Below are 23397 nucleotides of genomic sequence, written 5' to 3'. Positions count from 1 at the left end.
ACACACATAAGGTAAATATCTGAAAGCGTTTAGACAAGAAACCTCCGAAAACAGTTACAGAACTGACGGATGAACATCTGAACTAAATTTGATGAAATACCTGATGTTGATTTGTGTTAACAAAACTGTTAAATAGTGTTAAATGTTTACAATTTTTAAACATTTTAAGAAACATTATTACAACAGCCACAGGTTTGAAGAATCTCAATAAATTATGAAATGTCAAGTTTTATAAAATTGAAGGAACCAAGAAAAGTTTATGTCTTATGCACAGGTGTTAGGCGCATGGCCAATTCACTGAAACACTATCAATATGTCATAAAACAACATTTTTCATCACATAGACAAAAAACAATCTGATGTTATATAAATGATATAATTATCAGATTGTTTTTGTTGATGTGATGAAAAATGTTGTATTATGACACATATGTTTCAGTGAATTGGCCACACGCCAAACACCTGTGGTCTAATGACTCGAGTAGATAGATGCGTACAATTAAAAGCAGCATATCTAGTGAAGTCTTTGTAGAAAATATAGAAATCCTAGTTGATTATTTGTCAATTTATTCCAAATGCTCCTAATAAATACATCGTATTTTAATGCTGATAAATGACAAATAATTGAAGTTCAAATTTGAACTAAACACTCCTGAATAAAAGGGACGCACTAGAAGCAGACAACCAACTGTCCATTTACACAAATCGTTGCCAGCACAAAAATAGATTTTTAGAAAAATATCACACAAGCGAAAAAAAAAAAATGTTCTTTTTTAGAAATGTACACAACGTTTTTCGTTGGTCAGTAATGATCGTAGACAATGTATCCGAGAACGAAGCATATATCACAGGGGTATTTGGCAGTCTATTTCTTCTGCAGTTTCTGGAAGGTTTCGTCAATAGCATCCAGGAAATCCATTGTGTAAAGGTAGTGCTCAGTCTTCACACTGGAATGTACAAAGTTTTACATGTTCATATGACATGTAAACATGTAAGCCACGTTTTTGGGGGGTCAAATTTGGGGCCAACAATTTTGCCCCTGCATTGCCAATCTCTAAGTCTTTATTTTCTTCAAATTACTGCCTAAAATTCCCCATTCCCGATTTTTTTTCCAAAGAAATCTCAATATTTAGTTCATCTCCCATAAAGCTCTGTGAGTTTAACTTTAGAAAATATAACATTGAAAACATTTTTATTCTCAACTTTAAAGTATTTGTTTGCAAAAAACCCCCAATTTTCCAATTACACTAATATTCCTCAAAAAGCTAATAAACAGCCTTATCCCCCCATGCCTAAAATGAATGCCAAAATAATGCAAACAGATGAGGTGAAAGAAAGCCCCCCCCCCCCCCCCCCCCATGCCCAAAACACATGACTATTTTATTTTTTAAATGAGGAACATTACTCACTTCTTAAGGCCGTAGATGCATCCTGCGAGGTCCTTTGTCATCTTTCCACTGTCCACCGTGTCCACGCAGGCTTTCTCGAGGAGTTGAGACCAACGTATGAGCTCCTGGTTACCGTCCAACTTTCCTCTGTGCTCCAGACCTCGAGTCCAGGCGAAGATACTGGCTATTGGGTTGGTGCTGGTTGGTTTGCCCTAGTGGAGAAAACGAGAATCATATAGTTTGAAACTATTTATTTTAATTTTATTTAAGTTTGCCTGCATTGCAGGCAAATGGGTTATTCATGGGTTGGACTTCGCAGGCTAATCTGGGACAACACTCAATGCATATACATTTTTTTTTCAAATTTGGGTCTGATAGGGGGAAACATTCCCAATGGAAAAAGTATATATTTTTTTCCCAAATGGGCCCTTAAAATCCAAATTGAAGGTTTTCAAAAAACATAATATTTTAAATAAGTCTAAGCAAGATATTCATCTCAAAATCCAGCTCTAATTAGATGAAACTTAGAAAATATAATTATAAATCACTTATTATCAATTTTAAAGTTTTTGTTAGCATAAAATCAACAACATTAATTTCCCAATTTTAGTAAAAAGGATGCAACATTTCCCCATCCAAAGGGACCCAGCCCCATTTCCAAAATGATGAAAAAATATTGCTGCTTAACATTAAGCCCAGTTTTCTTAGAACAAGGCTCATAGCAATAGGTAATTGAGCCTTAAGAAAAGTTTTAAATTTAATTTGATTTTTTAAGGGACTACAAACGGGTTAGAATGCCTATCTTAGCAGGATAGGGTTAAACTAAAGGTCCATATGTCAACTATTTTCGTTTCCTGCCTTACCTTCTGGTAAATGACTAACCCAAATTCCACAAGTTTTTTGTCCACAAAAGACATTTTTGTAAAAACCACAACATTTCACACACAAAAAATAATTGTTTAACAGTTTAATCATTTAAAAACATTATTCAGCCATTTTTGACTGAAAAAAGTTAATTGTGGTGATTGCCAGAAATTTTACAGTATTGTTATTTCCGGGCATACCTTCTGATGTTCCCTGTAGTGCCGGGTGACTGTGCCGTGAGCTGCCTCTGCCTCAATGGTCTTCCCGTCTGGGCACACCAGCACACTGGTCATCAGACCCAGAGACCCGTAACCTGGGAGACAAACACACAGTACATAACAAGAGATGTGTTTGTCAGAAACACAATGCCCCCTATTGTGCCGCTTTGAAATAAAATTTCAATATATCATTTGGCAGGTTTAGAAATTATCTCCCTTTTAAAGCTTATTACTTCCCTTGGATTGTATTTTTTTACTTTTGATTTTAAAGGATGACCTTGACCTTTTACCACTCAAAATGTGCAGCTCCATGAGATACACATGCATGCCAAATATCAAGTTGCTATCTTCAATATTGCAAATTTATGGCAAATGTTAAAGTTTTCGGACGGACTGGCGGATGGACGGACAGACAGTTCAAATGCTATATGCCACCCTACTGGGGACATAAAAAGAAAGGTCTTTCATTTAAATTGATTTTTCTATGGGACTACAAATGAGTCAAATATGGTCTCTGGGCAGTGTCCATGTAATACCTTGAATGTAAATGTCTGCCTGCATAAGGACAACCAGTTTGTTTTTTTTTAATTGCTAATCAACGGAGAGACAACAATCTGTAGGTTACAGATCACTTAATGTAGGCTTAAGTGCACTAAATCTCATACCCTGCGCCACCACATCAGACTGCACATCTCCGTCGTAGTTCTTGCAGGCCCACACGAAGCCTCCACTGGATTTCAGTGCCTGGGCAACCATGTCGTCTATCAGCCGGTGCTCGTACCAGATTTTCAACTTTTCGAATTCCTTTACGTATTCCCTCCTGAGAATAATTAATTGTATAGATCATTGAGAGATATACATTTTTGAGATCAAATACTGTAAAATCATTTGTGAGCCATGCTCTGTGAAAAGGGGGTTTAATGCATATGCAGACCAATCTGGAACCACACTTTACGCACAGGCATTAATGCCTGTGTCCCCATAGGAGGACTCTGTATATACGTGTCTTGTTCTGAGAAAACTGGGCATAATGCATGTGCAGTCCAGTCTGCACAGGCTAATCAGGGATGACACTTTCCGCTTGTATGGTATTTTTAGTTTGAAGGAAGTCCCTTCTTACCGAAAATCAAGTTTAAGCGGAAAGTGTCATCCCTGATTAGCCTGTGCGGACTGCACAGGCTAATCTGGAACAGCACTTTACTCACATGCAATATGCCAAGTTTTGTCAGAACAAGACACATATTTATTGTCTAAACATGAATGCCTGAGATACCGTGTCTTCTACTTTTCAAAGTCCCTCATGTACCAGGGCCCTCAATCTGTCAAATCCACGGCCGAAATTCGGCCGCTTCCCCCCTATTATTTTTTAAACATTGTTGTTAAATTAACAAACAAACAATGCAAATGTCACTGTGTAGGTAGTGGGAATGGTGTTTGCCTAACGACATGTATTCCCTCCTAACTAGAAATATGAATTGATTATACGAGTCGTGTTCTGAGAAAACTGGGCATAATGCATGTGCATAAAGTGTCGTCCCAGATTAGTCAGTGCAGTCCGCACAGGCTTATCAGGGACAACACTTTCCGCTTTTAAGACATTGTTCGTTTAAATGAAGTCTCTTCTTAGCAAAAATCCTATTTAGGCGGAAAGTGCGGACTGCACAGGCTTATCTGGGACGACACTAACACCTGCGTTAAGCCCAGTTTGCCCAAAACGAGACCCGAATATATCATGAGAAGATCATAATCACTAACTGGTAGATATCCTCGAAAATGTCCTTGAATCGCCCGTCGTAGCGTTTTAAAATCGTGTTCTTGGTGCTCATGTAGAGCGGCCATTTTTTCATGATAGCGTACTGGAAACAGGCGTGGGCAAACCCTGTGATGGACTGAAATAGAACGCATATATTGTACTTTACCGTGTAAAGCTTAACAACATGTAACGTGCACCTGGTATTTTAATGCCGAAAAGGAGGAAACAGATTTAATGACAACTAGAAATGGCGCGGCAGAGGCCGACGCGTATCCCCACGCCGAATGTTTGACCTAGGTGTGCCCCAGGGTTGGTAATGGGGCCATGCATAGCTGAGATTGACCGTATTGTCATAAGAGAAGTTCATCATCAATTAGAAGTGAATTGGTGTAGAAATGAAGAAGTTATAGTAAAAGGCAATTTTGGGTGGGTGTGACATATGTGGGCAGGGCGCCCCAGGGTTGGTAATGGGGCCATGCATAGTTGAGATTGACCGTATTGTCATAAGAGAGGTTCAGTATCAATTTGAAGTGAATCGGTGTAGAAATGAAGAAATTATAGTAAAAGGCAATTTTGGGTGGGTGTGGTCTATGTGGGCGGGGCGCCCCAGGGTTGGTAATGGGGCCATGCATAGTTGAGATTGACTGTATTGTCATAAGAGAAGTTCAATATCAATTTGAAGTGAATCGGTGTAGAAATGAAGAAATTATAGTAAAGGCAATTTTGGGTGGGTGTGGTCTATGTGGGCGGGGCCCCAGGGTTGGTTATGGGAACATGCATAGTTGAGATTGACCCTAATGTCATAAGAGAAGTTCAGTATCAATTTGAAGTGAATCCGTGTAGAAATGAAAAAATTATAGTAAATGGAATTTTTTGGTGGGTGTGGCCTATGTGGGCGGGCGCCCCAGGGTTGGGATTGGGGCCATGCATAGTTGAGATTGACCCTAATGTCATAACAAAAGTTCAGTATCAATTTGAAGTGAATCCGTGTAGAAATGAAAAAATTATAGTAAATGGAAATTTTTGGTGGGTGTGGCCTATGTGGGTGGGGCGCCCCAGGGTTGGGAATGGGGCCATGCATGGTTGAGATTGACTGTATTGTCATAGGTGAGGTCCAGTATCAATTTGAAGTGAATCGGTGTAGAAATAAAGAAGTAAATGTAAAATAACCTAAAAAAATGAGTGATAATTTCTGACGCGGCCCCACCCCAACCCCTATAACTTTTGACCCAGGGGTCAGATCAAAATTCCAAATAGTGCACCGTCGCACATATGCTCATAGCTACCATGTGTGTAAATTTCAAGGTTCTAGTGCTTTTAGTGTAGGAGGAGATAGTGGCCAGGACGGACGGACAGACGGACGGACAGACGGACGGACAGACGGACGGACGGACGGACGGCGGAGATCACCACAATATCCCCACCTTTTTTTCAAAAAGCGTGGGGATAATAAAACTAGCGAATCACACCTTAATTAACCAGCAGCTAGTATAGCATTGTATCAATGGTCAACGAGTGTTTACAATTCAATTGAAACATGGAGGTAAAAACTGTGCCCAATACTGTGCGTTATATACAGCTACCTCCAGTAATAAACCACTATTGAGCTACTAAAAATAGTTAAGACAAAATTATATAGCAGGAGAATTGAGCAACATTTTGGTACAACCCTTTACCACAAAGATACGTATTTTAAAACATTTATAGTCCCTCAGAAATTTAAATTTAATAAAGGACCTTTCTTACTAGATTCAAATTTTAAAGGCTTCATTTCCAACCCTAAGATACTGATGACCAGCAAACAGCATAAAACCTAAACGGACTGTTTACTCGCAGGCTCTTCTGGTTTTATGCTGTTTGCACATAGCCATTTTCACTTTGTTTCTAAGTGGGAAAGGGTTAAAATTAACCCTACAGTCCACTCTGGTTACACTGGCAAGGGACTAAAAGGCAACAAAACATTGGCTACCTCATCTGTGTTGTACATGGCCATGCCACAGCCGCCTCCGTTCTTGAACTGGAACACCGTGGTCCTCGTCTCCTTGCCTCCCGCAGGTGTCCAGGCGACCTCAAACTTCCCGGGCCCATCAAACACCATGTCTGTGGCTTTGTACTGGAAAATAGCGAAAGTTTGTACTGCAAAATAACGAGAAAGTTTGTACTGGAATATGGCAAAAAAGTTTGTACTGCAAAATAGCTAGAAAGTTTGAAATGAAAAATAGCAAGTAAATTAGAACTAATAATAGAGAAAGTTTTTACTGGAAAATAGCGAGAAAGCTTGTACTGAAATAGAGCGAAAATCTGGACTGGAAAATAGGTAGACAAGTTTGTAATGACAAATAGTGAAATGTAGTGGAAGAAACAAAGTTTGTACTGGAAAATAGCGAGTAAGTTTTTAATGACACAGCAACAATTTTTGTACTAAAAAGTATAACTATAGTTTGTACTGGAAAATTGCGAGAGAGTTTGTACTGAAAAAGTAAGAAATGTAGTAAGTTTGTACTGAAAAGTAGTAAGAAAGTTTGCACTAGAAAATAGTGACAAAGTTTGTAATGGAAATTAGGGAAAAAGTTTGTACTGAAAAAGCAACAAGAGTGCCAAACTGTCACAAGATACGCCCGTTCGAAGGTTTTGGACACCATGCTCAATGCTTGAAAGTGTCCTCAAGACCTAGTTATTGACCCGGCATGACCCAAATTTGAACTTGACCTAGATATCACTTAGATGTAACATCTGACTAAATTTGGTGAAGATCAGATGAAAACTACTTCAATTAAAGAGCGGACAACATGCTTAATGCTTGAAATGCACTATGTGACCTCGTTTTTGACCCGGCATGACCCATGTTCGAACTTGACCTACATATCATCTAGACACAACTTCTGACCAAATTAGGTGAAGATCAGATGAAAACTACTTCAATTAGAGAGCGGACACCATGCTAAATGCTTGAAATGCACTAAGTAACCTCGTGACCTAGTTTTTGACCCGGCATGACCCATATTTGAACTTGACCTACATATCATCTAGACACAACTTCTGACCAAATTTGGTGAAGATCGGATGAATACAATTTGAATTAGAGTCCGGACAAAGTGGCGCCGTTGAAAATGCACTAATTGACCCTATGACCTAGTTTTTGACCCGGCATGACCCATATTCGAACTTGGCCTATATATCAACTAGATGCAACTGCTGACCAAGTTTGGTGAAGATCGGATGAATACAATTTGAAATAGAGTCCGGACAAAGTGGCCCCTTTGAAAATGCACTTATTGACCCTATGACCTAGTTTTTGACCCGGCATGACCCATATTCGAACTTGGCCTAGATATCAACTAGATGCAACTGCTGACCAAGTTTGGTGAAGATCGGATGAATACAATTTGAAATAGAGTCCGGACAAAGTGGCCCCTTTGAAAATGCACTTATTGACCCTATGACCTAGTTTTTGACCCGGCATGACCCATATTCGAACTTGGCCTAGATATCAACTAGATGCAACTGCTGACCAAGTTTGGTGAAGATCGGATGAATACAATTTGAATTAGAGTCCGGACAAAGTGATGCCTTCCGCCCGCCGCCCGCCGCCCGCCCGCCGCCCGCCGCCCGCCCGCCGCCAAGGGGTTTCACATAATACGTCCCGTATTTTATACGGGCGTATAAAAAAGTTTGCACTGAATAATGAGAAAGTTTGTGCTGTAAAATAGCGAGAGAGATTGTACTGGAAAATAGCGAGAAAGTTTTTCCTGAAAAAGCAATAAATGTTCTTAGATTGTACTGAAAAGTAGTGATAAAGTTTGTACTGGAAATTAGTGACAAAGTTTGTACGGGAGATTAGGGGCAAAGTTTGTACTGAAAAAGGTAAAGAGTTTGCACTAAATGATGAAAAAGTTTGTTCTGTAAAATCATGAGAAAAATTTTACTGGAAAAAAGGGAGAAAGTTTGTATTAGTTTAAACATATTTATTTCTTATGGCCTGTACAATTTATACAGATGTTACACAATATAAGCAGAAAAGGATTGAAACGAAAGAAGCAAGTTCTTATATAGTTTCTCTCCTTAGAATTAATATTTACACATGGAAGTGGCAGTGTTTAAAGACTATACATTTCATGATATATGCCAGTAGTAACAAGACGGGATATAAACATTTAAAAAAGTGAGGTGATCAAGGTAGGATGAAGGATTTTGGTTGTGGGTCAATGTCAAATATATGCAACGTCGAGTCGGGATCGGATTGTTATAAGAAACACTTAGATTCAGTGATGTATTGTTGGACACAAAGAAAGATAGTAGAGTTATCATCATCGTTTAGGGATGTATTGCCAAAGAGGAGCGTATCAAGGTCTACAGGACTTATAATTCCTAAGACATTGTTCTTTAATTTGTCCGTATTACGCTATAATAAGAACATGTGAAGAAGAAGTGGAAGTTAGACTCAAAATCTCCACAGCGACAAAGAGGAGAATCAATAATATTTTTAGCAAAAAGGTGCTCATGAAGGGAACTGGATTTGGTCCTTAATCGCGTGTGAATGACTTGAGAATGACGTTTACCTATGTAATAGTACGATGGTGTTATAACTTTATTCCTGTTAAGTTAAATTTAAATGCATTCAACGATTCACTATTTTTAACATCATCTGGTAGGTTATTCCATTTTCGAGTGACTGCGGGTACGAATGAATTGTAGTAAAGGGTTGTTCTAGATTCGGAAGTACGTAAGTCATAAGCATTGCGAAGATTATACCTAGCAACAGATCCAACATGTTGGGGTACAAGGTCGGATAAATACTGTTGGGTAATCGAATTTTGCATTTTGTAGAATAATATTAATTTATGTTTGTCACGGCGGTCCTGAAGCGAATCCCAGTTAATTTCCTTATGCAGGTCAGTTAATGAAACTAGTTTAGACGATCCACAAGCGATTCGCGCTGCTTCATTTTGAATTTTATCAATTTCGTTTTTTTCCGCTTGGGTGCAATTGTCCCATATCACATCTGAATATTTGATAAGAGGTCGAATAAACGATATGTAAATTATTTCAAGAGATTTCCGATCAAGTGTGAACCTTAGTTTTTGCATAATATTAATTCGACTCCATGCTTTTTCTGTAATGTATTTAATATGGATGTTCCATTTACAGTCTTTAAAGAGGAAAACCCCTAGATGTTTGTGGGAACCGACCTCTGGTTGTTTAGACATCATTGTAAAAGTACATTGATTTGGATGTTGCTTTCTGGAGAATGTTAGGGTTTCAGATTTTGAGGGATTAAATAATACATGCCAATCTAAAGCACATTTAGATATTTTGTTGATATCACTCTGTAGTATTGTATTTGAGATGATTGGATCATCGATAATAATGTATAGGGAAGTGTCATCAGCAAAAAGGCGAATATTACTTTTGATGTCGTAAACAATATCATTAATAAAAATTAAAAATAACAGAGGCCCTAATATGGAACCTTGGGGAACACCGGCTTCTAATATTGCCCAGTTAGAGACTGCGCCTGGAAGTACTACGCGTTGTCGTCTATTATGAAGATAATTAGTAAACCAGGATAGTAACTTTCCTCAAATGCCAATAGCATTTAGTTTATGGAGAAGACCTTTGTGCCAGACCTTATCAAAGGCTTTACTGATATAAAAAAAGACAGCTTTTACCTCTAAACCATTGTCGAGGGCTTAACAAACATACCATATATATATGTCAGTTGGTTAGTAGTTGAAAGTTTGTATTAAAAAAGGGCATATTTTTGTGCTCAAGTTTTAAAACAATATGCCATCTTCATAAGACATAAATGCCCCAGCTAGGAACCTTGTGTGTTAATTCAATGGCACACTCCAGTATGTCGATGTACAAAAGTAGGTCAGGTGTGTAAAAAATTCTTAAATATTCAAAATAAATAATGATAACAACTCTTTAAAAACATCAAGTCAGTTTCCAGGCAGCAATATTTGCTTTCTGTACTAATATCCTATACCTGGTCTCCGAAGGCGTGTCTGCCAATTACAATTGCCTGTGTCCAGCCTGGAACCAGCCTAGGGATCTTCTGACAAATGATTGGTTCCCTGAACACCGTCCCACCGAGGATGTTACGGAGCGTGCCATTGGGCGACAGCCACATCTTCTTGAGCTTAAATTCTTGTGAAGAAATGTATGGGTAATTACATAAAAGCCATAATAGGTATATAATATTACACATGATTATGTTATATTATTTGTTTCCGTATAATTCTCTAGAAAGCAACCATATTGATAAGTAAAGATACATTACGCATTCTTTTAGTATGTTTACTTTTTAAAGAAAAAATATTCGATTTGGGTTGGGGGGGGGGTTGGTTGAGAGGGGGGTATAATGTGGGGTGGGGTCATTTATTAGACGATCTTTCAAAAATAAAAAAAGGAAAAAATAAAAATAATTTATTTTTTTTGGGGGGGGGGGGAGGGGGCAGGGATTCTGGGTTGGGGCGTGGGGTATTGTTTGGGTGTAATCCATTGTGGGATTCAGGGAAGTGTTGTTTTTTTCAAAGTATTAATAAAATCTGATCATAAATAAAGAAGTTATGGCAATGTAACTTAAGTAATATGCATATTATAAGTGAAAAAAGGGCCATAATTCTTACAAAATGCTTAATACAGTTGTCTGCTCTTGATTATAGATTGGGGTCAAGTTGGTTAAGAAGTTTGCAAAATATGAAAGCAATATGTAAAGGGGCAAAAAAATATTTGAGGGGGTACGCAAACTTTAACATAGATTTATCAATAATATGCATATTGTAAGTGAAAAAAGGGCCATAATTCTTACAAAATGCTTGATACAGTTGTCTGCTCTTGTTTACAGGTTGGGGTCATGTTGGTAAAGAAGTATGCAAAATATTAAAGCAATATGATTAGGGACAATGAAAATATTTGGGGTGGTACGCAAACTTTAACATTTGCACACTAACGATAACGGGAACGGGAACACCAACGTGAGTAGGATAGCTCCACTATATATATCTCATATATAATAGTCGAGCTAACAATGAAATAGTATGTATTAACAAATAATTATTTTTTGCATCTCTTTATCTCTTTGTGTTTTTTTTACATTGTCAACTTTTGTTTGCAAGTCTATTTTCAGACACTGAAACATATTATTGATTATCATCTTTCAAACCATAAACGAGACTACAGTGGACAGCGATTTTGGCCATATATTGCATATGACCCATTTTCTCATGTTGTAGCTTATGTAGAATAAATACGGTACACTGGCCAAATATGACATACATGTAAGTCCCATTTTCTCATGTTATAGCTGTACAATAAATACAGTACAATGGACAGCTATGACATTAGACCCATTTTCTCATGTTGTAGCTTATTGTCGCTGTTCTTCCAAAACCGCGTAAGTAAATTTTTACAACTTTTCAATAGGCAAAAAAAAAACGTTTTCGAAAACTGCGTAAGTCCATTTTAAGAATTGAACCAAATATTAAAGAGAAAACTGCGTAAGTCCATTTTAAGAATTGAACCAAATATTAAAGAGAAAACTGCGTAAGTCCATTTTTAGAATTAAAATGACAACTACAGGCTTTATATTTTCATAAATAAAAAGTATGCCCATTTTGATTAAGACTATCTAAATTAATATATTTTAAAACTTAAAAAAATATTTCAAAAATGTTTTTTGAAAAGTTGGAAAAATTGACTTAAGCAGTTTTTGCAGAAACAATTAGTGCACCAATGAGTGTTCAGGATTTTCTCACATGCTCATAACTATGCCTTCCAATTGGATATGAAATCCAGTATTTTCGTAGAAAATGACCCGTGAACCCGCCGTTCTTATAAAAACAAATAACATTTTGCGCCAAATTTGACTTACGCCGTTTTCGAAGAACAGCGACTTTATGTAGAATAGATACGGTACACTGGTCATATATGATAAATATGACATAAGACCCATTTTCCCATGGTGTAGCTTATGTAGAATAAAGGTACACTGGCCAAATATGACATGAGACGCATCTTCTCATGTTGTGGCTCATATTGAATAATAATGGTACACTTTGTCAGGTCTCAGCGATTTTTTCCTTCTTTATAAAGTACCAGTAAACAGCACTTTCCCAATTACGAAAAAACTACAAATTTCCCAATTGCTGGCCAAAATATTCCCAATTTAAGGTAAGAAAAAAATAAAAAAAATTTTTGGAAACTGCAACATTTTGTTAGTTTCCCTGTGCAGCTCTATGGTTTGAACCTAGGTAAATATAATATTGACAGCTTGAAAATACTAAGTTATCGATTTTAAAGTATTTTGGAGCATAAAATCAAATACACCAATTTCCCAATTTGAGGGTTTCACGACTCGATTTTGCCCAATTTGAGGGTTTTCAAGACTCAATTTTTCCTAATTGGACCGGTATGGGTACTTTATCCAATTCAGGGGTTTTTATCTGATTTTGGGGAAAGGGTCTGGCCTTTTTTGAGGGGAAAAAAATCGCGCAAAATGCCGGATTTGGGGGAAAATAAGGAAAGTCTTAAATAATCAATTCAACATATTTTGCTGTTTTTAAAACAAAATCAAGGCAACAGATAATTTAATTATGCAATATGTTATATTTTCTACACTGGATCAGGTTAACTTATGTATTTAAAGTTAAAAAATGATGTCTGGGGGAAAATTTACCTGCTGAGGGGAAAAAAATCTGAGGGGAAAGGGCCGATTTTCGGCGGGTCCCAAAGAAGGAAAAAAAGCCCTGCAATTGGACCAAAAAAAAAATCGCTGGGTCTGCACCTTTGACACGTTCCTCATCGGGCGTAATGGTGGCACACTTGATGCCCACATTGTACTTCTTGATGGCCTCGGCAGAGTCGATGGTGACCTGGTCGTCCGTGGCGTCACGGTAGGGCAGACCGAGGTCGTAATACTTGCAGTCAAGCTCCAGGTAGGGGAAGATCAGCTGACAAATACAAGAGTTTATGAGCTTTACAGGCTTATCAGGGGCTGTATTCACCAACCCATTCTTAGACTTAAGAATAAAGAAAATACTTGGAACCAAGAAAAATGCATTCAGTGTTTGAATTTATAGATGCCTCCACTGGTAATTATGTCATTAACACAATGTTCTATATGAAGAATGCCATTGATAGAGGTGTTTAATAACACATTTTACTCAAAATTCAAGCAATTATTGAATAAATCAATTTAAAGAATATTCTTTATTCTTAGACTTAAGAAGGGCCCTGGGATGGCACTTTCAGCTGGTATGGAATTTTTCATTTGAAGGATGACTCTTCAAGCAAAAATCAGGCCTAAGCCGAAAGTAAGGTCTCTGATTAGCCTGTGCACATTGAATGTTATGAAAAATACATTATACATAATTTATTCAAAAGTGCAGTATTTAACAAGTCCAAGTTGGGGACCATTTTGGAGGCTAAAATTTGAAACGATTTCCCCATGAAAATGAAACAAATCTCCTTTGAAAAAAAAGAGCATTGTTAGTGTGAGGAAATTTCAGCAGAACAAGTTTTCAAATGCTTTATAATGCGTTAATACGAATGCCTGTCTGTGATTATTTTCAATGAAGATATCTGATTAAAGATACTACACATTCATTAGTTTAAAAACATAACTTAAAATATCTTTTTCAGAACAGACTAATGCCTTTGACTCTTTCAGCGCGGGAACCAAATTTTGAAGGCCTTTGCAAACAGTTTGGATCCAGAAGAGACGCCACAGAACGTGGCGTCTCATCTGGATCCAAACTGTTTGCTATTCTGATAGTATTCTTTGAAAAAAAAATCGAAGAAAATGCTAATTTTAGAAATTCAGCAGACGACATTTTAGCAAACGACAAATTTCCCAGCATGCAAAGGGTTAATATTACAAAGACGACTTTGAGGAACATGTTTTGAGTTGAAGAATGTTAAGACTAAAAACTGCTTAGCTGGCACTAAGCTTGACATTACAGAAGGAACAAAGCTTTCCATTCACCTCCCCTCAGACCACATTTGACCTGATTATCTGCATATCTCTTATCAGCCCTGGCCTGGTATTATATGCCTACCTACAGCCTACAAATTTAGTAGATTAGTAGATGTGCTCTTTATGTCTTAAACTAGATTTCTGGCAATAATCAATAACTGAGTCAATAGTGAATACATGTACACAATGAAGATGTATACAGTGTAGTACAGATAAGTAGTTTGTGATTTAACCCTTTGCATGCTGGGAAATTTGTCGTCTGCTAAAATGTCGTCTGCTGAATTTCTAAAATTAGGATTGTCTTCAAAGAATACTATCAGAATAGCAAACAGTTTGGATCCTGATGAGACGCCACGTTATGTGGCATCTCATCTGGATCCAAACTGTTTGCAAAGGCCTTCAAAATTCGGTTCCCGCACTGAAAGGGTTAAAAAGCAAACAATGAATACACTACAATGCATTTTTAGTGTCTTAGATATATTACAGAAACACAATTCAAAATAAATATCAATACCTGTGTTTTGAGACTGAATAATAATGTATTTATTTGTTTTTGGAAACCTTCCCAGGGGTCTCTTCCTGGTCCGGGGGAACAGTACCTGTACCCTCAGGCGCACAGGTGGTTAGCGTGTGGCTATGATATTAATTAGTGAAAACATCATTTTGAATGATAAATAATCATATTATAACGAAAAATTAACTTTTCTGGAAAAAAAATTTCACTATCAAATATATATATAACAAGGTATGCAACTCAAAATCAGCCCAAAACGGGGTGCATCCCTTTGAACAGCCATATCTTCATCAATTGTGCAGCGATATTCACGATCTCGGTCTTATTCAACGCAGAAATGAATTTCCTTTCTGGAAATGTATATGTTTTGCAATATTTTTACAAATGCTGGGTCAACTTTTAAGAAATAACACGATACACAACTCGCATGACCCAGTTGACAGTGATCATGCTGTCTTTGAGACTGAAATCTTCACGGAGTAAAGGGCAACTTCCCTACAAAGTTCATGTAGTTCGATACCATAATTCAATAAAACGTATGAAAAAACATTACTACCGTTCTTGTCGTTACATTCTGCATCAAGACTAACTGTCCAGCGCCGTTTGAAACCTGTGTTTACATACATTTCAACTAACTGACATTTTAAACATACGAGTGATTTCATTGGTCCAATGCGTCTTTACAACTGGGGATTTCATTCAGAAAGAATGCATGATCACTGTCAACTGGGCCATGCGAGTTGTGTATCGTGTTATTTCTTAAAAGTTGACCCAGCATTTGTAAAAATATTGCAAGACATATACATTTCCAGAAAGGAAATTCATTTCTGCGTTGAATAAGACCGAGATCGTGAATATCGCTGCACAATTGATGAAGATATGGCTGTTCAAAGCGATGCATCCCGTTTTGGGCTGATTTTGAGTTGCATACCTTGTTATATATATATTTGATAGTGAAATATTTTTTTTCAGAAAAGTTAATTTTTCGTTATAATATGATTATTTATCATTCAAAATGATGTTTTCACTAATTAATATCATAGCCACACGCTACCCACCTGTGCTCAGGCGGGGGAAAATTAGCTTGTTTGTTTAAAAAGGGGGATTTTCCACCAATAAATATATATGAATACAAAATATAGACATTTTACATCATTTTTTGGTTTGTATTATCTTCATACTGTCAATACAGTTTAAAACTTAAAAACATTTCATACATGACATGGTGGGTGGGGTAATGACATCGAAGAATCAATTAATTATTTGGCTGTCAATTTCAGAACAAGGCAGTGTCTTGTCATTTTTATTACATTTCGGAAGCGGTAACAATGTCGAGGTATTGACACATTGTTGATTTTCATTTGTTTTGCTAAGCACCGTCTCGTCATTGATTTCATTACCGGTACTTTGAATCTGACTAAGGGTTTTCTGTTTCAGTACAATTTTAATTTTCTTGCATGATTTAGACATGGTTTCGTAATTTTCTTTCGGTATGATTTTTTATTATGCGACATGACAAAAGAAAGACCAAATGTATCCAAATATAAGCTTTGGTTCCAGAATAATCACTGACCTATCGGCTATTTTCGTTAATGCTGTATTTTAAACCACATTTTGTTATTAAATCAGAAACGGGTACCAGTTAAAGCAGGTGTGCGGAAAGGTTACACAGCACTACAAAACATTTTTCGGTCCAAGGGGGGATTTTCGTCTGCAATGGGGGAAAAATATATACTTTTTGACAGGGAGAATTGGGCCGAATTTTGGCCCTCAAATTGCAGATCGAGACCCCTGCTTCCATTTGGATTATTTAAATATCATTTGGGGAAAATATATACTCTTTCAGACCAACATTTGAATGGAAACAAGAGATTTGTTTGTCAGAAACACAATGCCCCCTATTGCGCTGCTTTGAAGCCATATATTTGACCGTTGACTTTGAAGGATGACCAAAACCTTTTACCACTCAAAATGTGCAGCTCCACGAGATACACATGCATGCCAAATATCAAGTTGCTATCTTCATTATTGCAAAAGTTATCGCAAAACTTTAACCAAGGTTAAAGTTTTGGGACAGAATGACAGAATGACTGACAGACAGGCCAAAAACAATATACCCCGATCATTCGATCCCGGGGCATAAAAACACACACTGCATAGCCATATAAAGAAATATGAACCTCACTAGCTACTATGACCTTTTTTTGGCTATTGCTATTAGGAATATTAATGTTTTTTTATGTGTTAACTTTATTTCTTTGAAATATTGTACGAAATATTCGTTGATTTTGAGGGTTTATGAGCTTTTAATATTTGAACCTAACCATTGAAGTGCGAAACAGCTGCTGTGAGAATAAACTTTCAGTTATACACCACTCTCATAAGCAATTATAGGCTAATTAGTAATCTGATAACAAGCCCTTGTGGTACATTTGCACATGGGCAACCTGCTCTTGTTTGTTAAGTGTCTGTAAGACTGGCCGCTTTTGTGAATTAAGCAAAAGTTAATGCACAAACATTGTCTTTTGAAAAATCACCAATAAATGAAAAACTGTACTCATTAGCAATTTTTACAATTTCGTCGCCATTGGCTACAAATGCGCCAGTAATTTTAATAGGAATGTTTCTTAGATCAAAGGTGTTTCATTAAGCCTTACACTTTCAACGCAATCGCGCAAAAATCAATAGGTTAATACTAAATTATATAATATCCTACCAGAGCTTCTAATAGGCAAATTATACAGCATTGATATAAATTATCGAAAACTGGTACAGACCTTTTCCTTGATCTTCTCCCAGATGATTCTTGTCATCTCGTCTCCGTCAAGTTCCACAACTGGGTTGGCCACCTTGATACGTTTTCTGTCGGCATCTGTCGATACAAACCATTTGTAAGCAAAAATATTCCAAGTCATAAAATGGTAAGACACGAGTTGCCTTCTGGAAAAATGAGGATTAACCCATGTCCATAAAGCCATAAAGTGTTGCCCAAATAAGCCTTTGCGTTCCGCACAGACTAATCAGGAACGACACTTTCCGCAAAGACTGGATTTTTAGTGAGAAGACTTTCTTTAAAAAAAATTCCATAAAAGCAGAAAGTGTCAACCCTTAACTGACTGCTAATCTGAGAGACACATTAAGCCCCATTTCCAAGATCGCTGCTCATTTATTAAATAACGTCTTAAATGGGGAAGTTATATTTTTTACCTTGCTTACAGACACAGTTGCAAAAATCCAACTGATAAAAGGCTTTTGTGAACTCGCTGCCTGGCACTTTTAACGGTTATATGAGACACATATTATGCAGGGCCCTCAATCTATCAAATCTGCCGCCGAATTTCAGTGGCAGTCCCCCACCTGAAAAGTATACTTTTTTCCCCTTTTGGGGGGAAAAATTCCCCTTAAAAAAAAAAAAAAAAAATTGTTTTTTTTTTTGGAATAGAAAGTTGTGTCTCATGATTATTGTATTTCAATTCTATTTCAATTTAATCTTTTCAAACATACTAAATTATGAAAAATGCAATGGATATAGTGCAAACATGTACAAATGAAATAATGAGAGAGTAAGTAAAAAAAATCCCCTAAAAAGGGATTCGCCGCGAAAATTCCCCCTCCTCAGGGCTGCGGACCCCTTCCCCCAAAGTAGTGTGAGGGCCCTGCATATTTTCTGGCTTAAATACACAAAATAATGCGCAAATTAAAACAACTTACATGATATATTGTGCTCACAGAATAAAGATATTAATCCAAGTTTAATCCAATTTTCAAACACCTCAACAGTTCATGGAAATGTGTTATAATTTGCAATTGACAATGCAGAGTATTCCTAATTCGGAAATATGCAAACATTATTGCCTGTCTCCGGAATCCCTCGCAAGATAAGATACTTGTCTAACTAAGCAATCGTAAAACATCGACTATCTTCTGAAACTCCATACAATAGATTGAATCGCCAATTCAAATCTTCCGATTTCGGTTTGATAACGCTTTTATAACGCTATTCTTTTATCAAGTTTTTGTTTGAGCATTTCTCCATAAAATACACTAATTAATGAAGATTGTAACACATATATACACTGTAACTCACATATAACGCGCTCCGTTATAACGCTGAATCCAAAATAACGCGGGGGGTGCTTGGATCCCATTTTTTCTCCAACCTTCCATTTGATTTCTGATTCAAATCCGTATTATGCAACTTCATGTATTTTCAGACAATTCAAAGATGGCGGCAATCACATGTTGATTGCTTTATTCAACCGTCCGTTGAACTGATTATAATCGCCTTGAGGTTAAACAACACCGACAGCTAATTGGTGTTAATCTGTTGTGTAATGTCAATAAAGGTGTAAAAAACTCGCGTGTCAGTGTTTATTACATGTATTTCTCATCAGAGCGGTTCAGTGCGAGTATTTCCATAAGTTAAGTGCAAGCGGGATAGTTATACAATGAAAGTAATTCAAAACGATTGAAACATTCTTACTTTGATATGGTTGCAGTTTGACTATATTAAATGAGCGGCTGTGAAATATACTGCCCACTGTATAAAACAACTTTTTCTGTCATTTCATTATCATTCTACAGCGATTTTCCTCCTTCTTTATAAAGTACCGGTAAACGGTACTTTCCCAATCGAACGAAAATTCCCAAATTCCCAAAACGGTACTTTCCCAATCGAGCGAAAATTCCCAAATTCCCAATCGTCATCTGGAAAAATCCCAATCAGCGTCCGAATTTTTTTCTCAAAACGATAGAAAGTTTCGTAAAAAACAACTTTCGGCGAGCAAACAAAGAAAATCGTATAGTTGTGTGTAAACACGTGCTCGATTAATTTCGGGTTTTATTATTCAGCGCATTCAATCAATAGAGTTGTTACTGTTACCGGTTCTTTTGCCAGGCAGCCAGCGTACTGTTTTACGTCGGTTTGTAACCTTATCGTAGTTTGAAATGAGTCATAATAGCAAATATTATGCCAAAAAACCAATCGGAACCATCTATCACAGGACACATTGACAGCAATAATGATGCTGTGCAGGGCGGGATGCAAGCAACTGAGTGATGATCAAACATCAAAGATTGTTGAAATTTTCACAAAAATGAAAGAGAGAGACATTGCTTTAAAAGAGATTAAAACAACTAGTAATTGATTTGGTGTGTTCTTTATAATATTTTGTTATTTATATAAACTTTATAACTTAATGGTCATTAAGGCATGCCTGCAAATGATTATTTAAATGGGTATGTTCAATTAAGTATGAACTGTATGATGTATTCAATAAGACCCAAACTTCACGACGCGATTTTCCCAATTTCAGGATTTCACGACTCGATTTTTCCCAATTTTGAGGTTTTCACGACTCAATTTTTCCCAATCGGACCGGTACGGGTACTTTTCCCAATTGGACAAGGAAAATCGCTGTTCTAGTATTATGTCATTTAATCTTTCAGTTTGTGTATACAGCGATTTTCCTTGTCCAATTGGGAAAAGTACCCGTACCGGTCCGATTGGGAAAAATTGAGTCGTGAAAACCTCAAAATTGGGAAAAATCGAGTCGTGAAATCCTGACATTGGGAAAATCGCGTCGTGAAGTTTGGGTCTTATTGAATACATCATACAGTTCATACTTAATTGAACATACCCATTTAAATAATCATTTGCAGGCATGCCTTAATGACCATTAAGTTATAAAGTTTATATAAATAACAAAATATTATAAAGAACACACCAAATCAATTACTAGTTGTTTTAATCTCTTTTAAAGCAATGTCTCTCTCTTTCATTTTTGTGAAAATTTCAACAATCTTTGATGTTTGATCATCACTCAGTTGCTTGCATCCCGCCCTGCACAGCATCATTATTGCTGTCAATGTGTCCTGTGATAGATGGTTCCGATTGGGTTTTTGGCATAATATTTGCTATTATGACTCATTTCAAACTACGATAAGGTTACAAACCGACGTAAAACAGTACGCTGGCTGCCTGGCAAAAGAACCGGAAACAGTAACAACTCTATTGATTGAATGCGCTGAATAATAAAACCCGAAATTAATCGAGCGCGTGGTTACACACAACTATACGATTTTCTTTGTTCGCTCGCCGAAAGTTGGTTTTTTACGAAACTTTCTATCGTTTTGAGAAAAAATTCGGACGCTGATTGGGATTTTTCCAGATCCCGATTGGGAATTTGGGAATTTTCGCTCGATTGGGAAAGTACCGTTTTGGGAATTTGGGAATTTTCGTTCGATTGGGAAAGTACCGTTTACCGGTACTTTATAAAGAAGGAGGAAAATCGCTGTATAAGAAATTAAATAACGCAGTGTACCGGTAAGAGTTTCACTTTCATTTTCGCGCGGCATCAGAAAGTCCCTGGGAAACACGTTTTATGCATGCGTATGACGCAATAAAACATTTTTTGTACATGAATCGTATTGCATTCAATCTAAATTTAAAGTCGCTCGTCCAATGAAAGCTCTGCCCCATAATGCATTGTACTCTAAACACTTCTGAAAATGGCATATATGCGTACGGTTGTGTTTACGAATTTCTTAAACATATATCGTCATTAATGTTCAAGATTATTATTTTTTAAGTGATGTTGCAATTTTATTGGATTATCGGATAAATGTGCACATAAGAAAAGCGGTATGTATACTGTTATCGATACGATTCAGTTTATATGCAAGTATTTGCGTCAACACAGCATGGCAATATACATGACCTATATTATAGGCTATTCTATACCTGTTTTTTTATAGCGCCCTGCAGTAAATGAACTCAAAACTTATAACGCGGATCCGTTATAACGCTGTTTCGCGGCTTGGACCCCATTGACCGCGCTATATTGTAGTCACAGTGTATTGTGTTTATTATGATGTATGTGATAAATTTATTGAACTCAATTGTATAGACATCAGGGGTGGCGAAATCAAATGTCCGAGTTGCCCGAGTCGTACATTTGCTTGTCTGGGCAACTGATTTTTTTCAATTAAGTTGTCCGTGGACAACAAGTTTTTTAAAAGTCTGGCCCAGGTATACCAAAAAATACATTGTATTAAAGCCGTAATTAAGTTTTACAAAACCGGATGTTGACATGCGATTACATTGTCAGTGCTATTTGCGGAGCAATCAAGCTAAAATACGGGCACTCTCCTGCGCAGTGATCTCCCTTATTCTGTAAGAGACCAGGAGGCATGCCGCATTTTTAACACAGTGTACAGACTGGTTTCTTTATTTTTACAATCAGACGGAAATAAAAAGTATCAAAGTAAGATAATAAAAACACGGTCTACCTTGTTATTTAAGACGACTTTAATGGTAAAAATGGAACATTTAGTTTTTTTAATCTTCAACAACGGAGCAGAAATCCGAAGCTTTGAGCAGTCCACCTCCCAAAAAAACTAAGAAAGATTATGATAAAAAATATGATCTAAGTAAACGCACCAGAACATTTCAAGAAACTTGGCTCACAGATTTTCAATGGTTACCAGTTGATGATAATCAAATTGCTACCAGTAGCGGCGCAGAGCCTCAGTCTGATGAGGTCGACATATTGGACTAGTTTAATTTGTTAAGATTACGATTTACTTATGTTCAACACATGTTTTAATAACACTAGCTTTGCAAGATTAAATGTTTTAGAAAGTCTTTATAATGTTTATAATATACTGCTATAATGAATGTACTATTGAAATACAACTATAAACAAAACTAGCAAATCATTCTCATTTTGGTATATTCCACATTGTTTTACATTAATCAATAAATGCGTTTATAATTTATATAAACATTAACGGACAAGTGTAGTTCAGCAATGGACAAGTTAAATTTCCTAAATGGTTGTCCGTGGACAAGTTTAGTTTTTTTAGATTTCGCCACCCCTGGACATGCATGAGAGATATTGTTTTACATGGTTAATGCCATTACAAGGAAGAACTTTGAGGTGAACTTGTACATATTAAAGCGCGAGGCATTTTAGAAGAACTAGGAATATAACATGTGGAAATGAGTAGCAAGCTTTGGCTAAATAGAGAATGCTCACACGGTCAAACATACACACCTGGTACATAAATACAATACGGACAATTATTGACAATGGGCTTTACAAGTTGCTGACAAGAAGCTAGCTTATTTTCATGTTATGTTAGACTAAGAAATTGCAAGGAAAGTGGGTGGGGATGTAGTTGTGAGCCTTATAACGGATGTTTTTAAACTTATTAATTTCAACTTATGAGTGACACATAGTTTTATGAATGCATAGCGAAATTATAGTTTTGGTAAATTTTCCGAGCATCACTTAATATCGTGTGTAACCTACTTGTATCAATTTACAAGTTTTACGTTTAGATTAACAACGGGTGCATGGTAAAGTCAAGGTTACTGAAACATAAAAAAAACTAACAAAACAAGTAAAACTTACAGTGTCTCTTTTGCTGCACACTCAGTGTTACTGGGGCAGCCAAATTATGCAACTGACAGCCAGTTTTGCTGACAGTTTTCACAATTTTTGCGACAGAACTCGCCATAATTTCGCCCTTGTGTCGAAGAATTACCGGCACCGGAAATACTAGTGGAAGGTCCTAAATAATCAGCCTGTAGGTATATCCCGTGTTACCGGTCAAACACCTTCAAGAAATCGTTTGAAAGGCAAATACCACTTAACAAATGCTGAATTTATGTTATA

The 23397-nt window shown here is 36.8% G+C and overlaps 1 protein-coding gene across 1 annotated transcript; it reads right to left on the bottom strand.

Moving 5' to 3' along the window:
- Positions 1–554: 554 nt before the first annotated feature.
- LOC127864480 (isocitrate dehydrogenase [NADP], mitochondrial-like) lies at positions 555–23301 on the bottom strand. The gene is made up of 10 exons (XM_052404103.1): positions 23134–23301; positions 17494–17588; positions 13012–13177; positions 10213–10373; positions 6193–6336; positions 4226–4359; positions 3136–3290; positions 2453–2565; positions 1410–1600; positions 555–947 (listed from the first exon to the last, which is right to left on the bottom strand). The coding sequence occupies exons 1-10, from the start codon at positions 23237–23239 to the stop codon at positions 866–868; spliced, it is 1347 nt and encodes a 448-aa protein (XP_052260063.1). The 5' UTR covers positions 23240–23301; the 3' UTR covers positions 555–865.
- Positions 23302–23397: the final 96 nt, after the last annotated feature.

This window comes from Dreissena polymorpha, chromosome 1 (assembly GCF_020536995.1).
Source record: "Dreissena polymorpha isolate Duluth1 chromosome 1, UMN_Dpol_1.0, whole genome shotgun sequence".
In the NCBI taxonomy this organism is placed as follows: domain Eukaryota; kingdom Metazoa; phylum Mollusca; class Bivalvia; order Myida; family Dreissenidae; genus Dreissena; species Dreissena polymorpha.
This window is presented reverse-complemented; position numbering and strand designations above follow the sequence as displayed.

Coding starts and splice junctions, on each gene's coding strand:
- LOC127864480 (XM_052404103.1), bottom strand. CDS start 23,239: ATGGCGAGTTCTGTCGCAAAAATTGTGAAAACTGTCAGCAAAACTGGC. Junction 2,566..3,135: donor GTCTGATGTGGTGGCGCAGG/GTATGAGATTTA, acceptor TTTGTCTCCCAG/GTTACGGGTCTCTGGGTCTG. Junction 948..1,409: donor TGCATCTACGGCCTTAAGAA/GTGAGTAATGTT, acceptor TGTACATTCCAG/TGTGAAGACTGAGCACTACC.